This window comes from Hirundo rustica, chromosome 6 (assembly GCF_015227805.2).
Source record: "Hirundo rustica isolate bHirRus1 chromosome 6, bHirRus1.pri.v3, whole genome shotgun sequence".
Taxonomy (NCBI): Eukaryota; Metazoa; Chordata; class Aves; order Passeriformes; family Hirundinidae; genus Hirundo; species Hirundo rustica.
The window spans coordinates 15,475,062-15,492,446 of NC_053455.1; the positions used below are offsets into that span (position 1 = coordinate 15,475,062).

At 37.5% G+C, this 17,385-nt stretch overlaps 1 protein-coding gene across 10 annotated transcripts in view; it reads right to left on the reverse strand.

Annotated features, from left to right (window-relative positions):
* Positions 1-408: 408 nt before the first annotated feature.
* UNC79 (unc-79 homolog, NALCN channel complex subunit) overlaps positions 409-17,385 on the reverse strand; it is a 115,648-nt gene continuing 98,671 nt past the window's right edge. For all 10 annotated transcript variants that reach the window (XM_040067869.2, XM_040067866.2, XM_040067862.2 and 7 more), the window contains 7 exons: positions 15,577-15,666; positions 12,040-12,215; positions 10,191-10,377; positions 8,660-8,857; positions 5,987-6,064; positions 2,390-2,431; positions 409-1,704 (listed from right to left, as the gene is read on the reverse strand). In XM_040067869.2, the coding sequence (XP_039923803.1) occupies positions 1,504-1,704; positions 2,390-2,431; positions 5,987-6,064; positions 8,660-8,857; positions 10,191-10,377; positions 12,040-12,215; positions 15,577-15,666 (972 nt within the window). In that variant the 3' untranslated portion in view covers positions 409-1,503. The remainder of the gene's footprint in view (positions 1,705-2,389; positions 2,432-5,986; positions 6,065-8,659; positions 8,858-10,190; positions 10,378-12,039; positions 12,216-15,576; positions 15,667-17,385) is intronic.

Sequence of the window (17,385 nt, forward strand, 5' to 3'; positions counted from 1 at the left end):
CCCTTTTATCCCTACTGTTTTTCATCCCCAGTCTCCAAGTAGTTCATTTTAGGTTGCTTTCAGTTTTAGATTATCCAAATCAAATTCTCTCCACCGAAAACACAGAGGGAGGCATTTTTTAAGCAAGCTAGCACATGCCTTACTGCTTTTTCTTTGTTTCATTGGTTGGTTTTATTTTTTGTAAAGCATAACAGTACTTAATTGGCATATCTGCAAACATTTCCATTTTTATTTTAGTAAATCAGTGAGGGAAGACTGACCCTTCACAAAACCTGGAGTGTACTCAGGCAGATTCTGAGAGTGATAATAAAGACTAGGAATTTAATAACATTCCGATATACAACTTAATTTTTGTTATTTCTCTAATCAGTGCATTACAGAATAAATACAGAAAATACAACTGGGATTGCACAGATTTAAGTATTTATTATAAGACGTGGTAAATCATTATACTTTCAAGATTTTATGTAAAATCCACTGAGTTAATTGATTCTCCTTAGATTCCAATGGGCTTTGGCTGAGTCTCCTAATGATATTAAAATCCATTTGTTATTAAACATCACGTATGCAATCGTATGCAAATGCTGGGATTTGTAAATATCATTATGCAAAAGTTCAAGTCCAGTCATGCTCCTCTTGAAGTTTGCAACATAAAATCTGTAGACATAAATAAGAATAGATTTGGGATATCTTTTTAATTGCACTGTATACAAGTATCGACAGAAGAATACAATACAGTAGTCACAAAATCAAAGAGGCTTCTATGAAACCTACAAAGAAGAGCAGCAGAGATTCAATGAAGTAAAAGCAGTATTTCAAAAAATAATAAATCAGACCTGGCAGTTTTGGAAAATGTACTGAAAAAACCCACAAATTAATTGGCACAGTTTAGCAACCTAATTTCTAAGTGCACTTCATAACAACTCTCCTTACAAGCTGCTGTTTTCCCAGAAGATGATGACAAAAAGCCTCATTAGAACATCACTGTTTTATACTGACAGATTTTATTGCATTGCCAGATGTGAATCTAAAAAAGAAAAAGACATCCCCCCTAAAAACTTATATAAAGGTTCCTAAAAACCCTATTTTCTTTTGTAATTGTCAAAAAATAGCAACATAGCACTTCCATGTTAGTGAATACTCACAATTATATTTTTAAAAAAAATAGAAGGTAAAGAAAAGTGATTTTTGTTTTAGCTTCAAAAATAATGTAAAGGAACATTTAATAACAAGTTATTTCAGTGATCAGAGAGATATGTACAATGTGATAGATTTGAGTCCAATCCATGTTCATGAATGCAGACTTAGAACCTGTTGATCCTGAGTAACTGTAATTATAAACTGACAGGAGCAGGCTCTTAGCTTCACCCATTTTTCACAATCTGTCCTAGGCTAAAAAGTGTAGCTACAGTATATATTCTGTATATGGATTTATACAAAAGGTCTTTTACAGCTCTAATCCTGTTATTGCTAGGCTAAAAAAAATGAATATTTTGGAGGAAATCATAAAGGGTAAAACTGAGACGCAGCTTCTGACGACTGAATTTCTACTTGAGCCATTTTAAACTGGGTACACTGTAGCCACTTGCGGAGCACAGATGAGCTGTTGTTCATTTGTCCTGAACCCTGTAACATCCTCAGGCTGTGATGGTTGACATTGCTCTGGATGGCTTGGAGGCGGAGCTGAAGTCCAGCAGATAAATGCTGTTGAAATGATGCAAAACATTTAGTTTCTTACCTTTAATGCATACATTAATACAGCAATGTGAAGGGTACTGGTTGCTGGCCAGGGAATTTCTTACACTGCCCCACGTCAAATTTCTTTCTTCCACATCCTGCCCTGTGTTGTTGCCATGGAAGGCAAACGTGCTTACAGACACAACTCCACACTGAGGCCAACTCCAAAACTTTTCTTCTCTTCACCAAAAATTTCTTGACTCACAAACCACACACTCACCTTGCTCTCCCTTACAAAGAGGGCCAGATGGTACAGTTTTGCCCAAGCAAATAGGCACACAATATCATCTTTAGAACCCAAATCTAATTCCAGAGTCAAGAGTCCCAATCCTGATTTGTCAAGGATCTGTCAAGCCTAAGACATTAAGAAATCCACAGGCCAGGGAGCAACCAATCTCAGTAAACAGAGTGGAAAGGCCCCAACACAGAACCTGGGCAGAGGAAAGTGTTCCAAAGGGAAAAGGAGAGCAGTACTGACTGGAAGGCAAGTATCTCAGCAAATGATGCTCTATCTACGCTCACACTTTCATCTCAACTGCATATGCTACAATTACCTATTTTCAGAGAATATGGAGAACACATCTTATTTACAGAATTTACATAAATGTATAATACTAACAATGAAAGGATAAGGTACTAGAAAACAACTTACCTTTAGGTTTGACTGTATCATTGGCAACCACATTGGTATGAGCTGTAAGAAGAGGTGCATTTTGTTATTATACAAGTGATTGTAAGTATGCTACAGTTACTGTGAGACAGAGAAGGATACATCTAATGTATTTAGCCATTTGAATTGGCATAGTCTGAACATCAAATCTGAAAATGTGGTTATTTTAAGTACTTGGAGAAGGTAACTCTGATGTAAAGAAGCCAGTTTCCCTTGTCTATAGTAGCAATTTCCCTTGTCACCAGCAGCAATTATCCTGTTTAAGGCAATGATGAAAATACAGAATTAAACTTGTTACAGGAAGTCACTAATTACTTTCCTTGTAAGGTTTCTGTTTGTGCAGGTGAGCAGTATCAGAGTAAACAGAGTAAGCATTTTACACCTTGAGGTATACAACAAGAAATGGGAAAAAAAAAAAAAAATATATATATATATATATATATATATATATATATATATATAAAATAAAAAAAAAATCATGCAGCAGTAGTTCTTAATAACAGGTCATACATTTAAATGGTACCCAACATTTCTTAAGCCACTAGCCACATCAATGCTTCATTGCAGAATGTGAGATATTCTGTAGGCTGGGGAGCACAGGCAAAAGCTCTCCAGAAGGACAAGGTGAGGAAGTCTGCAAATTTGTCAGCTGTGATTGGACTGAAGTGATATGTATTTCAGACTCCTGCTCTTAGGGAACTTTTACTTCTGAGGAAGTGTAACATGACAACCTTACGAAAGCCAGAGAGGAATTTCTAGCAAAAGTATTCATACCACTGAGGTTACTGTTCTAAAATGTTCCTCCAAATGGCATTAAAATTTGCAATTTGCCAATTACGCTACCGGCAGCTGCAAGTTAAACCTAATCACTATTGACAACATTAGATAAAGTGCTGTTTCCCTTGTGAAAGGAATGATAATGGTTTCAATTTCAGTGCTCCTTTGCTGGAGAATTATATGCAGCTCTGTCAGGACTCATTACTTAGTCTACCACATGAAGAACCATCGTCAAACCTCAGCATCTACAGGCAGATGAATGCCAAAACAGCTGTAACGCAGCCAGATGCAGCAGACATGTGAGCTCTGTACATCCTTCCATGGGCTCTCACACTAATGAAGTGCTTAATAAGATGCAGTGAACACAATCCCAAGGTGGATTTTTGGTGAGGAGAGAACAGATCTGAGAGGCCATGCTCCACACCCCACTGCCATCAACAAAACATCACTGACAATTTCATCTGGCACTGATGGAGCTCCTGTGGAGTTAGCCAGTGCTGGCAGGACTGGTGTCAGAAGTACATCAAGCAAGAGGGGAAGCCAGCTGGGAAACTTAGGGTGCCCCTCTGCATCTGAACCAATCCACTGGACAACTTTTACAGTCAGCTGAGAGAATCAAGCACTTCACATCCAGTTCATCTTGTTCCAAAGCAAGTATCTAAAATAGATTAAGATGAATCATGTCCAAAAATACAGACTGTAAAGGGCACTCATGGAAACTAGCTTTTATCAATATCTCTTCTGGACAAGTCTGAGGTCAGATACAGATCTTTGTCCTCCAGCACCAATTCTGTCTTGAAGGCTCTGGACATATTTAGGGAAATGAAACTCTGCTGCAGGCACAAGCAAGCAAACCCTCTAGTGCTACAGCTGCCAGATAGATAAGTCACACAAGAAGACATTTTTATGGAAGCACTTGAGTTTTGTTAACTAATCCTCAGCCAGCCTTTTCTTCACAAAGGAAGAATACAAAACACTAGTTAGAAAGAACAGCTGGAAGAAAAGAGTGCTGTCAGACACTATCATTTTTTTGAATTTATATTTTCAACAGAGCTATATTAAATCCAGTTTAATTTTTAAAGGAAAAGCAGGCTGTAGAACATGCTGGTCACGATGCTGTTCTGGCTCCCCAAATCTGCTGCCTGCCCAGCTCTCTAAAAAGCTGCTGGAGCTGCCTAAAACCCTTGGGTCTCTGCAAAGCTGAGCTGTTCCTGTCTTTACTGTAGGCTACCCAGTTCCTCAGATACACATTTGATTGTCAAAGATGTGACCAGCAAGACGCTGGTCTCAACACCAATGCCTAACATGGAATGGCCACTTTCACAGTTCCTTTGACATTGAAAAGCAGGAGAAAAGTTGAACACTTTCATTTCATTTAACAGTCATTGAAGAAGAGACCATCTCAAATTTGATTTTTTTAAATTAGAGAAGCCACTCACTGGTTCCTGTGTGAATTATCTTTGCACCACTGCATCGTTGAAGGACTTCAAACATACATTAAGTCCTTAAATCATGGCACTTATTTTTCATTCTGATCTACAATAAATATTTTTACAATCAGTTAGTTCAGAAAAAAAAAAGAAAATAGTAATCTGGAACTTTAAACCCTATAGCACTGTTATGCATGTATATGCATGTATATTGTTCATGCAGGATTTCACTCACAGGGCTGAGTAAAGGGGATTTGATCACCCAAATTCTTCTCTTCCATCTCCCATCCACTAAACGTGAAAGCTTAGCACCTTAACTCAGAGTTCCACGGTTTTATGAGCTTGATTTTATAGTAACATGACAGCATTATATTGATATATACTCTCAAACCTAGCCCCCTGAAAGCATTCACTTGATTTGTGACAAGGATTTGGCCCTAAAGGCCTCTCTTTTCACAGCTTTAAAGCCACTCTTCATCTTTGTCAAATTCTGAACATCCTGGACTGGTTAAAAGAGAAGCCCATATGTCTTTCAGACATTGCCATAATCACTTTAACATCCTTTAGTGACAGAATTTCTGTAGTGAATCAAGACACTACAAATCTATATTTTCACGAGTGTGAATGCATTCACATCCGTTGACATAAAGACCTTCAGTTTTAGCTACTTTATTTTCAATTCTTGCTTGATCATAAAAGACTGGAGTAAAGCAGTAGTCAGAAATTTCCTTTATGGCAACAGAAAAACTATATTAACCTTAACTACTTATGTGGAAACTCTCTTGCACTGGGAAAACATAAAAAAGGATAGTAAAATTGATTTATGCTTGTGAGACTACCTCAGCCCTTCTGCAAACACTGTGATAACCCATGGAAGATTGACTATGGATTTCCAAAGAAACAACTCATACACATATAATAACAAGAAAACCACCATGGCAAAAAGTTTTTGTTATCTACCTAAAAGAATGTGAGGCTCAGAACACAGAGGAGATCTGCAAAGTAACTATGATGGTTAAAAGATACAGAGTGGCTGAAAATTCAGGCAGTAGCTAGAGGTTCTCAAAGTCAGTGACATTAGTTGTGTCTATTAGAAGAATAAGATCATTAGTGGCAATGGAAAGAGGAAGTAGATTAGATGTTCATTTAAAGAAAATCAGGAGAACTCGAATGTGAGATTGTGGTCTGGTCTTCTTGCCATGGATTTTATTTTTCAGTATGCTCTGCTAGGTTATATAGTGGCATTAAAATTCAAGTCAGTTTCTTCCACTTTCTTCTTTTGAGTGGGAGGGGAAGCAGAGGACAATACATTTAGAAATCAGAATAATTAGGCAAAATAATTTAATAAATATTCATGGTATTGTATGCCTACCTTTACAAAGATAGTAGAGTTGCATTCTTGTAAAGCCTCCATTAAACTGATCACATGCAGGCACACCATTTCCACCATCTTGGAAAAGAAAAATCAAGTGTAAAACCAAATTAATATCCAGCACAACAATGCAGTAAGATAAACCAAGAGTCTCTAGGAAGGATCTTGAGGGCAACAAGGCTGGTGAGGGGCTTGGAGCACAAGCCTATGAGGAACACCTGAGGGAGCTGGGGTTGTTTAGCCTGGAGAAAAGGAGACTCAGAGGTGACCTTATCACTCTCTAGAACTCCCTGAAGGGTGGCTGTAGACAGCTGGGGGTTGGTCTCTTTCTCCAGGCAGCAACTGACAGAACAAGAGGACAGAGTCTTAAGCTGCGCCAAGGGAAATATAGGTTGGACATTAGGAAAAAGTTTTTCACAGAAAGAGTGATAAGGTATTGGAATGGTCCACCCAGGGAGGTGGTGGAGTCACCATCCCTGGATGTGTTTAAAGAAAGACGATGTGGCACTTGGTGCCATGGTTTAGTTGAGGTGTTAGGGCATGGGTTGGACTCAATGATCTTGAAGGTCTCTTCCAACCTAGAGATTCCGTGTGATCTTCCTATATTTGCTAGGCAGTTATACTGTACCACAAGGTGTGCATTTATTAATCAATTATATACAAGATTGAATATTACATAAGCACATATGGGATGTTTTTCTTTATTTAGTTTCACTCCAGTGTGGTAACATCTATCAGTTAAATATTTCAATCCTTGATATATTTTAATTCTTACCACACATCAAAACAAGTTGTCTTTGTTCTTTTCAGACATCATAAATAGTTTTTTTATGTCTTCACTGTGAAACTCTCATCAATCTGTGCGTCAGAAATTGGTATTTTTATTTATTGAATCTTTGAAAATTAACATGCTCACAAAACCCATCTTATTATCCCCCATCAAAAGTCAATTTATTGTTCTGAACTGACAGCTAGCCCATAATTCTCCATTTTGTATCATAATTTATGACAGATGCAAATATCAGTTATTTGGTAGTAGACAGCTTTTATGTTTTATATTGTGTAAATTCACAGGTACAAGACAAACACCCTGAGCCAGCAATGACTATTTACAGTGCCTGTCTAAACTACATGTATATTCCCCCTGATAATAATAAACTTAGCTTTTATGTTGTGCTTCTCAAAGTGCTTCACAAACACTAACTAACAAACCTCACAACACCCCTGTGAGACAGGCAAGTATTATCATCTACATTTCACAGAACAAGAGCTGAGGCAGAGAGCTTAATAACTGTAGCTTTAAAGCTACATCATGATATACTTTCAGAAAAAGGATTGGAACTTGCGACTTCCCAGTCATATTCTTGTCCTCGGGCTCGACAAGAGGCTTTTGTGTCTAACTAGACAACGGGCTGGTTGGAAATGCTACACACACTTCCCTTTCCTTCAAATGGAGCTTCCTGAACTACTGTTCCCAGCAATGGCTTGTGAACCACAGAGACCTCAACACATGTCAGAGGCTAAAACATCATCTAGGGACAGCTTTAGGTGGTCATTGCCTGATATGGACAAGACACAGGAAATAGTAACTGGCTGAGACATTCAAGCGCAGCCCATGCAATTACAATTAAAAGGGCAAGGTCCATACCTGCCAGGGATGGAAGATGTTTCACATGGGGAAAGGGAAATTACATAAAACAATTTCCCTACACATAGCAGGTCTACATTTAAAAAAGAAAAAAGAAAACCAAAACAAACCAAGAATGAAAACTTGGGTAGCAGCAAACCTTAAAAACCCAAACATTAAGACCTAACTTAAGAGAAATGGGCCATGTATAAAAATGTTTCCCACTAACAGCAGGCTTTCCAGAGCCAGTTAAAAAGTTTTGACCTGTCGTGACTATCTGGGATGTGGGAAACACAATAGGCCTTGCCCATCAGCAACAAGCTCTTAACCCTAAGCCTGCAGGTACAGAGAATCATTAGTCCAGGGTAAGCAAAGGAGCAGCTATGAGAGGGCTGCTGGAAGCCCCCCGGGTTCTTATTGTGCAAAGTTGTTCCAACTGAAGCAAGTATTTGAGGTAAACAAACGTTTAAAGGTAATTTCCAAGCAAATGGTTTGGATGACTTCTGGACACAGTGAACGTTTCCCTTCTAAATCTTATCTCTAGAGATGTCTCATTCCAGTCAATCATTACTCAAAAATGTTTCAAGGGATATTTATGTAGCTTATTTATGATGAGTAACCTGTGAATTATGGGTGGCCAGTTGTCAGCAGTTGTGTATTTTTTCATCATCACGTGGTAAAAAATAATCAAATGGATATTCACAGAATTATCCTAGAACAGTCCATTTCTGCTGTAAAGCAGAGCCAGATAAAGAACAGACCACAGTTAAGAGCAGGAATATATAAAATGAGAAGTGATGCAAGGAGCTCTTAATCCAACAACCAGCGACACAAGCCTCTGATGCAGTTTCAGGCAGATTCTGGCTAGATCCTGTTTCAGCCCCCCTGTGAGGTTAAATAACTACTAATTAGCTATCCTTTTAATTTCTCAAAAGCATCCAAGTCACTTTATGATGTTATTCATAGTCTGTTGTATTCCACTGAAACAGAGACAAGCCTCCTCTGAGTTTAATCTGTACTAAATCTGTCTGCAGCACATGACTTACCACTTTGTTATGTGCCATTAGCTGCAGGATGCTCGGTGTCACTCGGCTCCAGAACTCCAGGGCTGTGAGGATCGCTGTAAAGCTAAATTCATTCTGATTCTGGACTGTCGGAGCTACTGCTGTTTGTTCACAATACACTGTCCAGAGCTGAGCAAATATAAATGCATGGAACAGGGAACACATGTGCAGAACAGATGTCTGTAGAACCAGAAAATAGACGAAAATGTTTATTTAAATACGTGCATTGGGATACAGTACAGAGGCTTTTCTCCCTTGCCATGTGTCCCACTGTGCAGTTTTGCCCCTCACTTTCCCGTGTTTCCCTCCCATTAGGAACTAGGAAGTCAAATACCCTTGATAACACTTTTTCCATGTTTAAAAAATGGGTTTATATTTTCAGATCAAAAACCGCATTTGCAAATACGCTCCCACGCTGTCTAAGTGCCTATCATTAAGGTCAGTCCCTTTAAAATAAAGTTAGTTTTGCAAAACAGGTATTCAGGACTATTTCTGTAACTTTCTTAATGGAAATCTCCACTGCAATCTGTGGAAGGCCTGAAGGCTCTGGCACATATGACTCCACTTCAGAACCTGAAAGGACAGTTATCATACAAAACACATAATTTTACATCTGTTCTGTTAATCTGCCATTTCTCCTTTGCTGGGACTGCTCATAGTCACAAGAAAACAGTCAAGGAAAGAGAATTCATCTTGCATACTCAGGCATGGCTCCTTGCTAATCCTTGTTATATATCACAGTGTCTGAGCCTCCAGGACTGCTGGCCATTAACTACTTCATTACACGAAAGATGCTTCTGGTCAGAGATGTTTTCTCAGTTTGCAAGTACAAGAGGGACTCATGCTCTGTGGCAGTATGACTGCACCAAACATTGCAATGGTTGCTTGGTAACTGGAAAGAGGTATTTGAAAGAGCAAAAAAAGGCCAAAGAAATGAATGGGAAGCATCAGTGTTTTGGCTGGGTGGACGGAAGGAAAGGACAATTTTATTTTTAAGATAAATCTGTGATCATTCTGCTTCTGTCACTAATAAAAACCTGTTGGTGTCAAAGACTGCTTCTATATTTGTCTTAAACTACTGTCACAAATGTCTTGTAATCTGTAATAACTCTTCTTCTCCTGAACACCTGAAGAAAAAAGTTGTGCTTGAATCATCAGTTTGTAATTGTTTTGATCATAGAATCATTTACATGCTATCCAATGCAAACATACAACAAGAATAAATAACTCTGAGAGATTTGCTACAGAGACAGTCATTGCTAAAGCTTCAATTTGGAATTCAGTGTTTCTTTCCTCACTCCTGTGTTCAGACATTTTGGAATAGCCAAGCCTCAAACTTAAGTGTACTAATTGCATCAGTTTTTTAGGCACGTAAGGAAAACTGTGCAGACGTTTCTTTCCTGGGTCCTGGGTTTTATTAAGCTTTTATCCCTCCTTTTTTCTTACTAAAAATAGATGTTTGCAATAAGGCAAATACATAATATATCTCTACTGAAAACACATAATCACTTACCTTTGATTGCTCTGGAAACCCAATCAGAATAACAATAAGGTGGTCAGCAATTTGTGAACCTGCATCCAGTGGAATAGGCATGCAAGATGATGGAGAATTTGGACAGACAACATTGTGTGTCAGAGACCCCAGAAGTAGCCAGGACAGCAAACGAATGTGTGAGACACATTCTATGAACTCCTTGGGCCTGTCAAGAAAGAGCAGATTTTACAATGATACTAAGTTTTCTAGCTTTCCCCAAAATATGGAGCCTTATGCACGTTTGGCAGATACAGTCTCAGTGTGCTGGAGACCCAGATCATTGGTACAGCGTGTGGGAAGATTCCAACCACACAGAACTTGGAGGCCTTGACATACCAAATACAAGTCAAATAGAACCTATTTGGTGGATTGAAGAAACAGTCTCTATGAAAGGTTAAAGCATTCACAGATCCATTGCTTCCACATACAATGATTTTGTCACACAGATATCATCAGATGGGAAGGATTGCCCAAGTGGAAATGCTCCTCTCAGCTCCCCTGGACACCAGCCGGCTGCTTCACCCCCACTGTGTTCCACTTCTCCATTGGTAAAGTGCAGTTAATTTCTGCATTCTTGAGCCTCTCCTTGCATATTTGTGTTTTTGAGGGCAGGGACTATGCTTTTTTGTGACACAAGTATTTATCCACCATCTAGTGCAGTGTCTAATTGCAAAGCATTGTGCTTATATAATCTAAAAAGGAAGAGGCCTTTACTGGTGCCATCTTGTCTGTCCTTTTGCCACTTCCAAGCTCTGACCAAATGCTCATTTGAATTCATAGGCATAGGGGAAAAAAATATTCTTTTTCCATCAATAAATCAGTATTTACTATTTACTAGGACACTCTCCCTGCTGGTTTTAGTTTCCAATTGATGTCATTGTCAAAGACTCATATTACCCAAGAGGCATTCCATTAATTTTTGGTTTTTAAAAAAATCTGATACAATGTTCTTCCTCAAGTCCTTATAGGATCTTACAGTAATTTATTACTTTCAATTAGGAACATGTGTTCCTTTTTTTTTTTAACATATAAGTAGCTAAAGTGCAAGGAGATCAGCACTTCATTATTTCCAAGTGCAGATATGCTCAATGTAAATGCACATGGAGATATACCTGAAGGACTGGAGCCTAAATAGCTTAGCCCTCAGAATCTTGGACAGATAGTCTGGGACAAAGCTGGGACAGGAATACAGGTTTGTTGAAACGTAGTCCAATTGCCTACACCTGAAACAACTCGTCACTGTAACACAAGGGACAGTACTCCCCCTTTTTTTAGAAAATAAACACTGTATATCAGGATTTCTCACAATGAAATTGGACAGAAAACATGTCTTGAGCAGGATTTCTCTCATTTAACTTTATCCAGGTGAAGTTAGTAGTTTATCATACGTCATTAGGCCTACACTTAAGAGCTCTCACTCATTTGCACTCCATAATTTCAAAGGTATTGTAATATAATGTATTGTATTGTAATGTATATTGTAATATAGTATTATCTATAATTCAGAGAATATTTTCTGTAATTCTAGGACTGATCAAGTGCCTGTGTGCTTTTTAATGTCTTCACCTAGACCAAGAATCAAGTTAATTTCCAGTGTTACTCCAGTCAAGCCCCTAGAGTTACCTCCACTATCCCTTTGGCATGTACTTTAAATATTACATTGACAAATTCCTCAGTTAAGGATCAACGAGATGCTGAGCAGCTGTTTCAATGTCCCACTGCCACCATTTCCTACTGAGGGTCTTATCTATGGAATCTAGAAATAATATGATTTTGTGAAGATTTCTAACTCATTTTAGTATTCCTTTTTGTGGAAAAGCATTCTCACCCTTGCTGCATGGCCGAAGGCGGATGGTAAAGCCAAGGCAAATACCGGATCACAGCTTTGTTGTCCCTGTGGTTTCCCCGGGTGATTTCCATAGCAGCAATCTGAGCTAAACCAACTTTCAGATGTCCACCAAATGTATCTTCATGCAGTGGCTGAGAACAAGTCTTCATGTGACTCTGCAAGGAAAATATCTGATTTCCTACCCAAAAAGAGTATTTTACTTGAACTACACATAAACAGCATATTCTATCTCACTCTCCTTCAATTCCTTCACAGGATCTCTAACTGTGTCTACAAAACAAAGCTCAGAAATAGACTTTTAAAATTTCTCCAATCCCTTTATTAGTAACACCTGTATGATGCAGATCTTCCCACAGAGGGCTGCAATTCCAAGAGGCCAGACAAAATATAAATTGGGCAAAATGTACAGACAGCTTTTGTATCAGCAAACTCAACAGCTGGTAAATACAAACTAATGCTTGCACATCCAGAGAGCTTGGGTAAAAATGAAATAATCTAACCATTTAACTGGACAGCACCTGGGCAGGAAATGCCTTCCGTGTGCAATATTCCACTTACATGTTCAGAAAGAAGCTCTCACTTCTTCACCAGCAATGACTATATTGCACTAATCAGCTACACTGTACTGTTGCATTACAAATGCCTTTAAGCCATGGCAATAAAAAAGGCCAAAACTCTTACCAAGAAACACTCAAACATTTATGCCTGTAAAGATAATTTATTCCGCTTTGCCAGCTTTAAGGGATGTTTCATTGCTGCTTCTTGAGATACTTTTGTATTTCTATTTAGCTAACCTTGCATTACCTTCTGGTACTAGGCTATAACAGAACACATGCTGACTGCAGTTGCTTGCTTAAGAGGAGAGCCATATGCTTCGCAAAAGAAAATCAGGTCATCAGTTATTCAATTATTATTACAGGATAGAAATCACTGAACCAGTAATATTTTTGTAACACATAAGTATCTGACCCCAGAAACTTACACTATCAAATTGCACTTAAAGTTTTTTTCAAGAGAAAAATCCTCTATGTACCATCATGAATATTTAATGACTTTGTTATACAGACAGGTAAAAAGGACAAACAGTTATGCAGATACATTATAAATCTTCAAAAATGGTGGAATTTTCTAAATGAAATCCTGCTAAGCTTTACCAATTAGGATGTTATCTCAAAGGGAAAAAGAAACCATAAGAAACGGAACAGAAACAGTACACTGAATTCCAATTATCTTGAGAATTAACATTTATACCTTTTCTACAGTGCAGTAGTTCCTAAAATACAGGACTGAAAATAATTAGCCTCTTTCAAAGAAATTATCCTTGGATATGCAAAAGATGACATTGGATATAAATAAACAACTTTAACTGCCTCCGTTCTCTGAATTCCTACAGAGAGTACAAATTTCCAAATTTGAAAACCACCTTCAGCTGTTGGGATTGTTACTGGTCATATAAATCATATGGCATTCCTTGTTAGCGATAACCCCGGATGCTGTTGATCATACACACTTGTCATAAGAAATTGTATAATCGGATGATCTTAGGACTCATTTTCTAGGGAGTAACACCTCTGTTAATAGAACCCAAGCAATGTAAGCAAATATATTAAGTGAGCTTGCAAGAATTTGAACCTAGATGTTGTGAATTTGTTTGAAGTTCTGACTATTCGTAAACTTAGAAATGCTTACAAATATTTTCTCAAACATGTTGAAACCACAAAGTAAGTTTTATCTGTTTAAATAAAAACTGCCTTTTAATTTTCTAAGACAGAAAAGCTTATTCTTTGCCATACATAAAATTACGCTAAATTTGTCCTCAGATTCCTGTATTACATGGCTAAATCAAAACAACATGAAATTTCTGACTTCGTTTTAAATGGTCAGATGACTGATTTGGGAGGCTTCTTGTCCAATTTCAAAACATGAAAGTGAAAAAAGAGGTAAAAGTTTAAGTTCACATTCTACCTATAACCATATATAAATTTTTTAAAAATGAATAGTCCCACTGAGGAGAAGTAGTAACCATCAGACTTCAGCACTGTAAGAATAGTTCTAAAAATCAGACTACTGCTCAAGGGAAATGGGCAGAAGGAAAAAGTTCAAACGACAGTAACTTTTCTACAGAAACATTTTGCACATGACAGAGGATACCTGCAAGTATTTATAAGAAATTTTCCCCATTCCTGGTTTCAGGTAAGCCCATTTTTTCTTTTTTTTTTGTGGAACTAGCAACCCAGATGCATCTCTTGCCTAATTTATGATTCATTTGCCTACCTATTCTGAAAGCAGTTCTGAACTGTAACAGAAATGGGTGAATAACTTAATAGGATAGAGTGGGAAGGCAATCCAGTTCAACTTCAAATGACTAATTACTTTGTGCTTTGAAGTAAATTTCTGCTCCAGCACAACAGGCTGCTTCCCTGAGACTATTTTTTTTTTTTTCAATTCAAAGGAATTCATGGCCAACAGGGTAAGAATTTAGGAAAGGAATATTTGGCCAAGTAAAATACAGTTACCATGAGTTTCAAGGCACAAGTTTCAGTTTAGCTGGGATTCTTCTTCCTTTGTGGTAAGTATTATTAACATGCAATAAGGTGGCACAAGGCGGGGTTGAGGGGCCAGAGGGACAGTGAACAAGTGAGTGTGTGAGAAACTAGTAGTGTAAAAATTCTTATCTCATTGCTTCATAAATAATCTTCAGAGCAGCAATGTTACTTAGGCTACTTATTTTTCAAAACATCTTAGAGAATTTCCATTCTGTAGGAAATTTAATAGGAACATGAAGTTGCTCCATGAAACAGGAATTCTAGGTTTTGATTAGCTAATGAGTACTAGGATCTTTTGATGAAATGCATTCTGTTAAAATAAAATACTTTATTTTAACAGAAGTTTTTTCCTATCACTCCTCTTATCAATTTGCTATTCAACAACGATAAAGAAATTGAATGCATTTTGGACTACAGAGGTAAGAGGTATTTGGTTTTTCCCCACCTCAACAGAATATAACTTGACAAAGAAAACAACAGCATCCATTAGAAAAAGAGAAAACTCCCCTTTTTAGGTTAATTACCGCATTTTAATTACCTCTGAACTTCAAATAAATTTAAGTGACTTTGTCTAAAAGAGACACAGGAATCCTCCACAAGCGTGTACTTGTTATACAGGCAAGGAGTTTTATGCTTCCCTGGGTGATATTAAACACAACTGCTTCTCACAGTGACTTTGGTATGATATTTGCTTATCTTCAACATTTTAAAAAAATCATGCCTGCATTTTTATTGTGTGCTCACAATATTTGAATTGGCCTCCATTTCAAGACCACATAAGCTACTTTCTACTGATGCCACAGAAGTCTCTAATCTAGAACAGCACTAATATTTTTTTAAAAGAAAAAGAAAAAACCTGTCAGTCATCCTCAAATACTTCCTACCATGTCTCCTAGGCAGGTTCCTTACAGAAAACTATTTTTGTCAAAAAAAATTCATACACTTTAGATCAATGTATGCCAGAACCAACCTTCAGTTTGGTTAAGGTATGCATATCTGCAATGAAATCCAGCACTTCCCCAACATACTGCCTCATACATTCCATTGCTGCTGTTCCACACTAAAACATAAAAAAAAAGAAGTTTAAGTACCAGGTTTTGCTTCACCAGAATACAACTGGTCTGTCTCAAATTCTTTATTTTACTTTTTAGAATAATTAGAAATAGGTATTCTTTGATGTTCTTCTTCTCACTGTATTATGTCCTCTTATCTGATTATAATATAAGAAGATAGCCCAGCTTCTGTAATTTCTTCATGCATCATAAAATACTCTTATCTATGACAGCAATAAAAGATTAACTGATGAAACTTTCAAGAATATTCTTGTCATGTCATCCTGAAATTTATAGTGGCCCAGAATCAAAGTCTTAAAAACTCCGTGAGAATTGAACAACTCAGTTTTTCAAGCAGCTGATCATTTCTGCAATTGGAGCCAATCAGTTGCAATCAAAGAGAACAAAATTCAATCACAGGCACAGATGCCCTTATTTCACATTAATCACAATGGAAAAACAGTTTAAATAACTTCAGGTATTTTATATGTAAACATCACTAAAATGAGCATCACTGAAATGTATTATATTTTTTCCTTTTCGCAAGAGCTAACAAATATTTATTGTATATTTCTGAATAAAAAGCATTCAAAATGCAGCATCTTAATGGCACTTAAGCTATGCAGTGCTCCAGCTAGATCATAAAGGTATGAGCTTATTGAGAAGCCACCTGTGCCAGAGCAAAAACAACCTCAAAGGGAAAACAAAAGGACACAATGTGGTGCTTGCTGTATTCATGCACTACAAATTTTCATAATCCTTTTCCTAGAACAGTGACAAATGTGAATCTGGCCCTCAGCTAGCACAAGATGTGCCCAAGGTGCATAAAGCAGTCAACAGAACAAAGCTGTCAGATTAAATAAGGGGTTTGAATAGATCAGAGAACCCTGCAGGGAAGCTTTCCAAAGGTGATACTACCGACCCACTAGGTATCACATAAACCTCTGTTAATATGTTAATAGTCTGAGGTGAAGATAATGCTAGCTGAATTCAACAGGAACTATGGAGGCCTCATTCTTAGGGACCAAGTAAAAGAAATGCTTAACTTCTGAGGCTAAATGATTACATTATTAAATTAGATATCTTTTTGAAGTCACAAAAATCTACTTTATCCGAAGTTATAGGCTCAGGGCAGAACACTGCAGTAAAGCTTACAGAAGAAAACTACTGTTCCTTGACCTCCTTTTGATTACCTGCACTTTGAAGCATAGAAGCCGATTATCCTATCTGAGCATACAAATGAACTAGATTTAGTTTTAGTCACAAAATTATTAAGCCACAGTTGAGTTTTAGTGGCTGAAATTTTAAAAACTGCCAGCATTCTATATTTAAACAACTGACCTGGGCACTCCTCATTTTTGTATGTTACCTTACTATGCCACCTTCTGGCTTTTCAAATGTTGTTCCTGTCAGTTCCCATGACAGAATAAAAACCAGTAAAATATGGTCATTGGGAACCCTGTCAGTATATCCTCCGTTCAGTTTATGTGCAAGAAGGATTTGACCTGGGTTCTGGAATATTGAATAATAGAATTATGAAAGAGATTACACTCCAGTCTCTGAAACTAACTGCTCAGTTTCACAAGACTTCTCTCCAACAACCTGTTCTGTTTCATGCAAGCAGTAGGCATCCTAATTTTCTATGATTTCTTCTGAAATTATCATGTTCCTATCATACCTTGTAACACCAGTGTTAGTCTATCTATTCAAAGCAAGTATAAATTAAA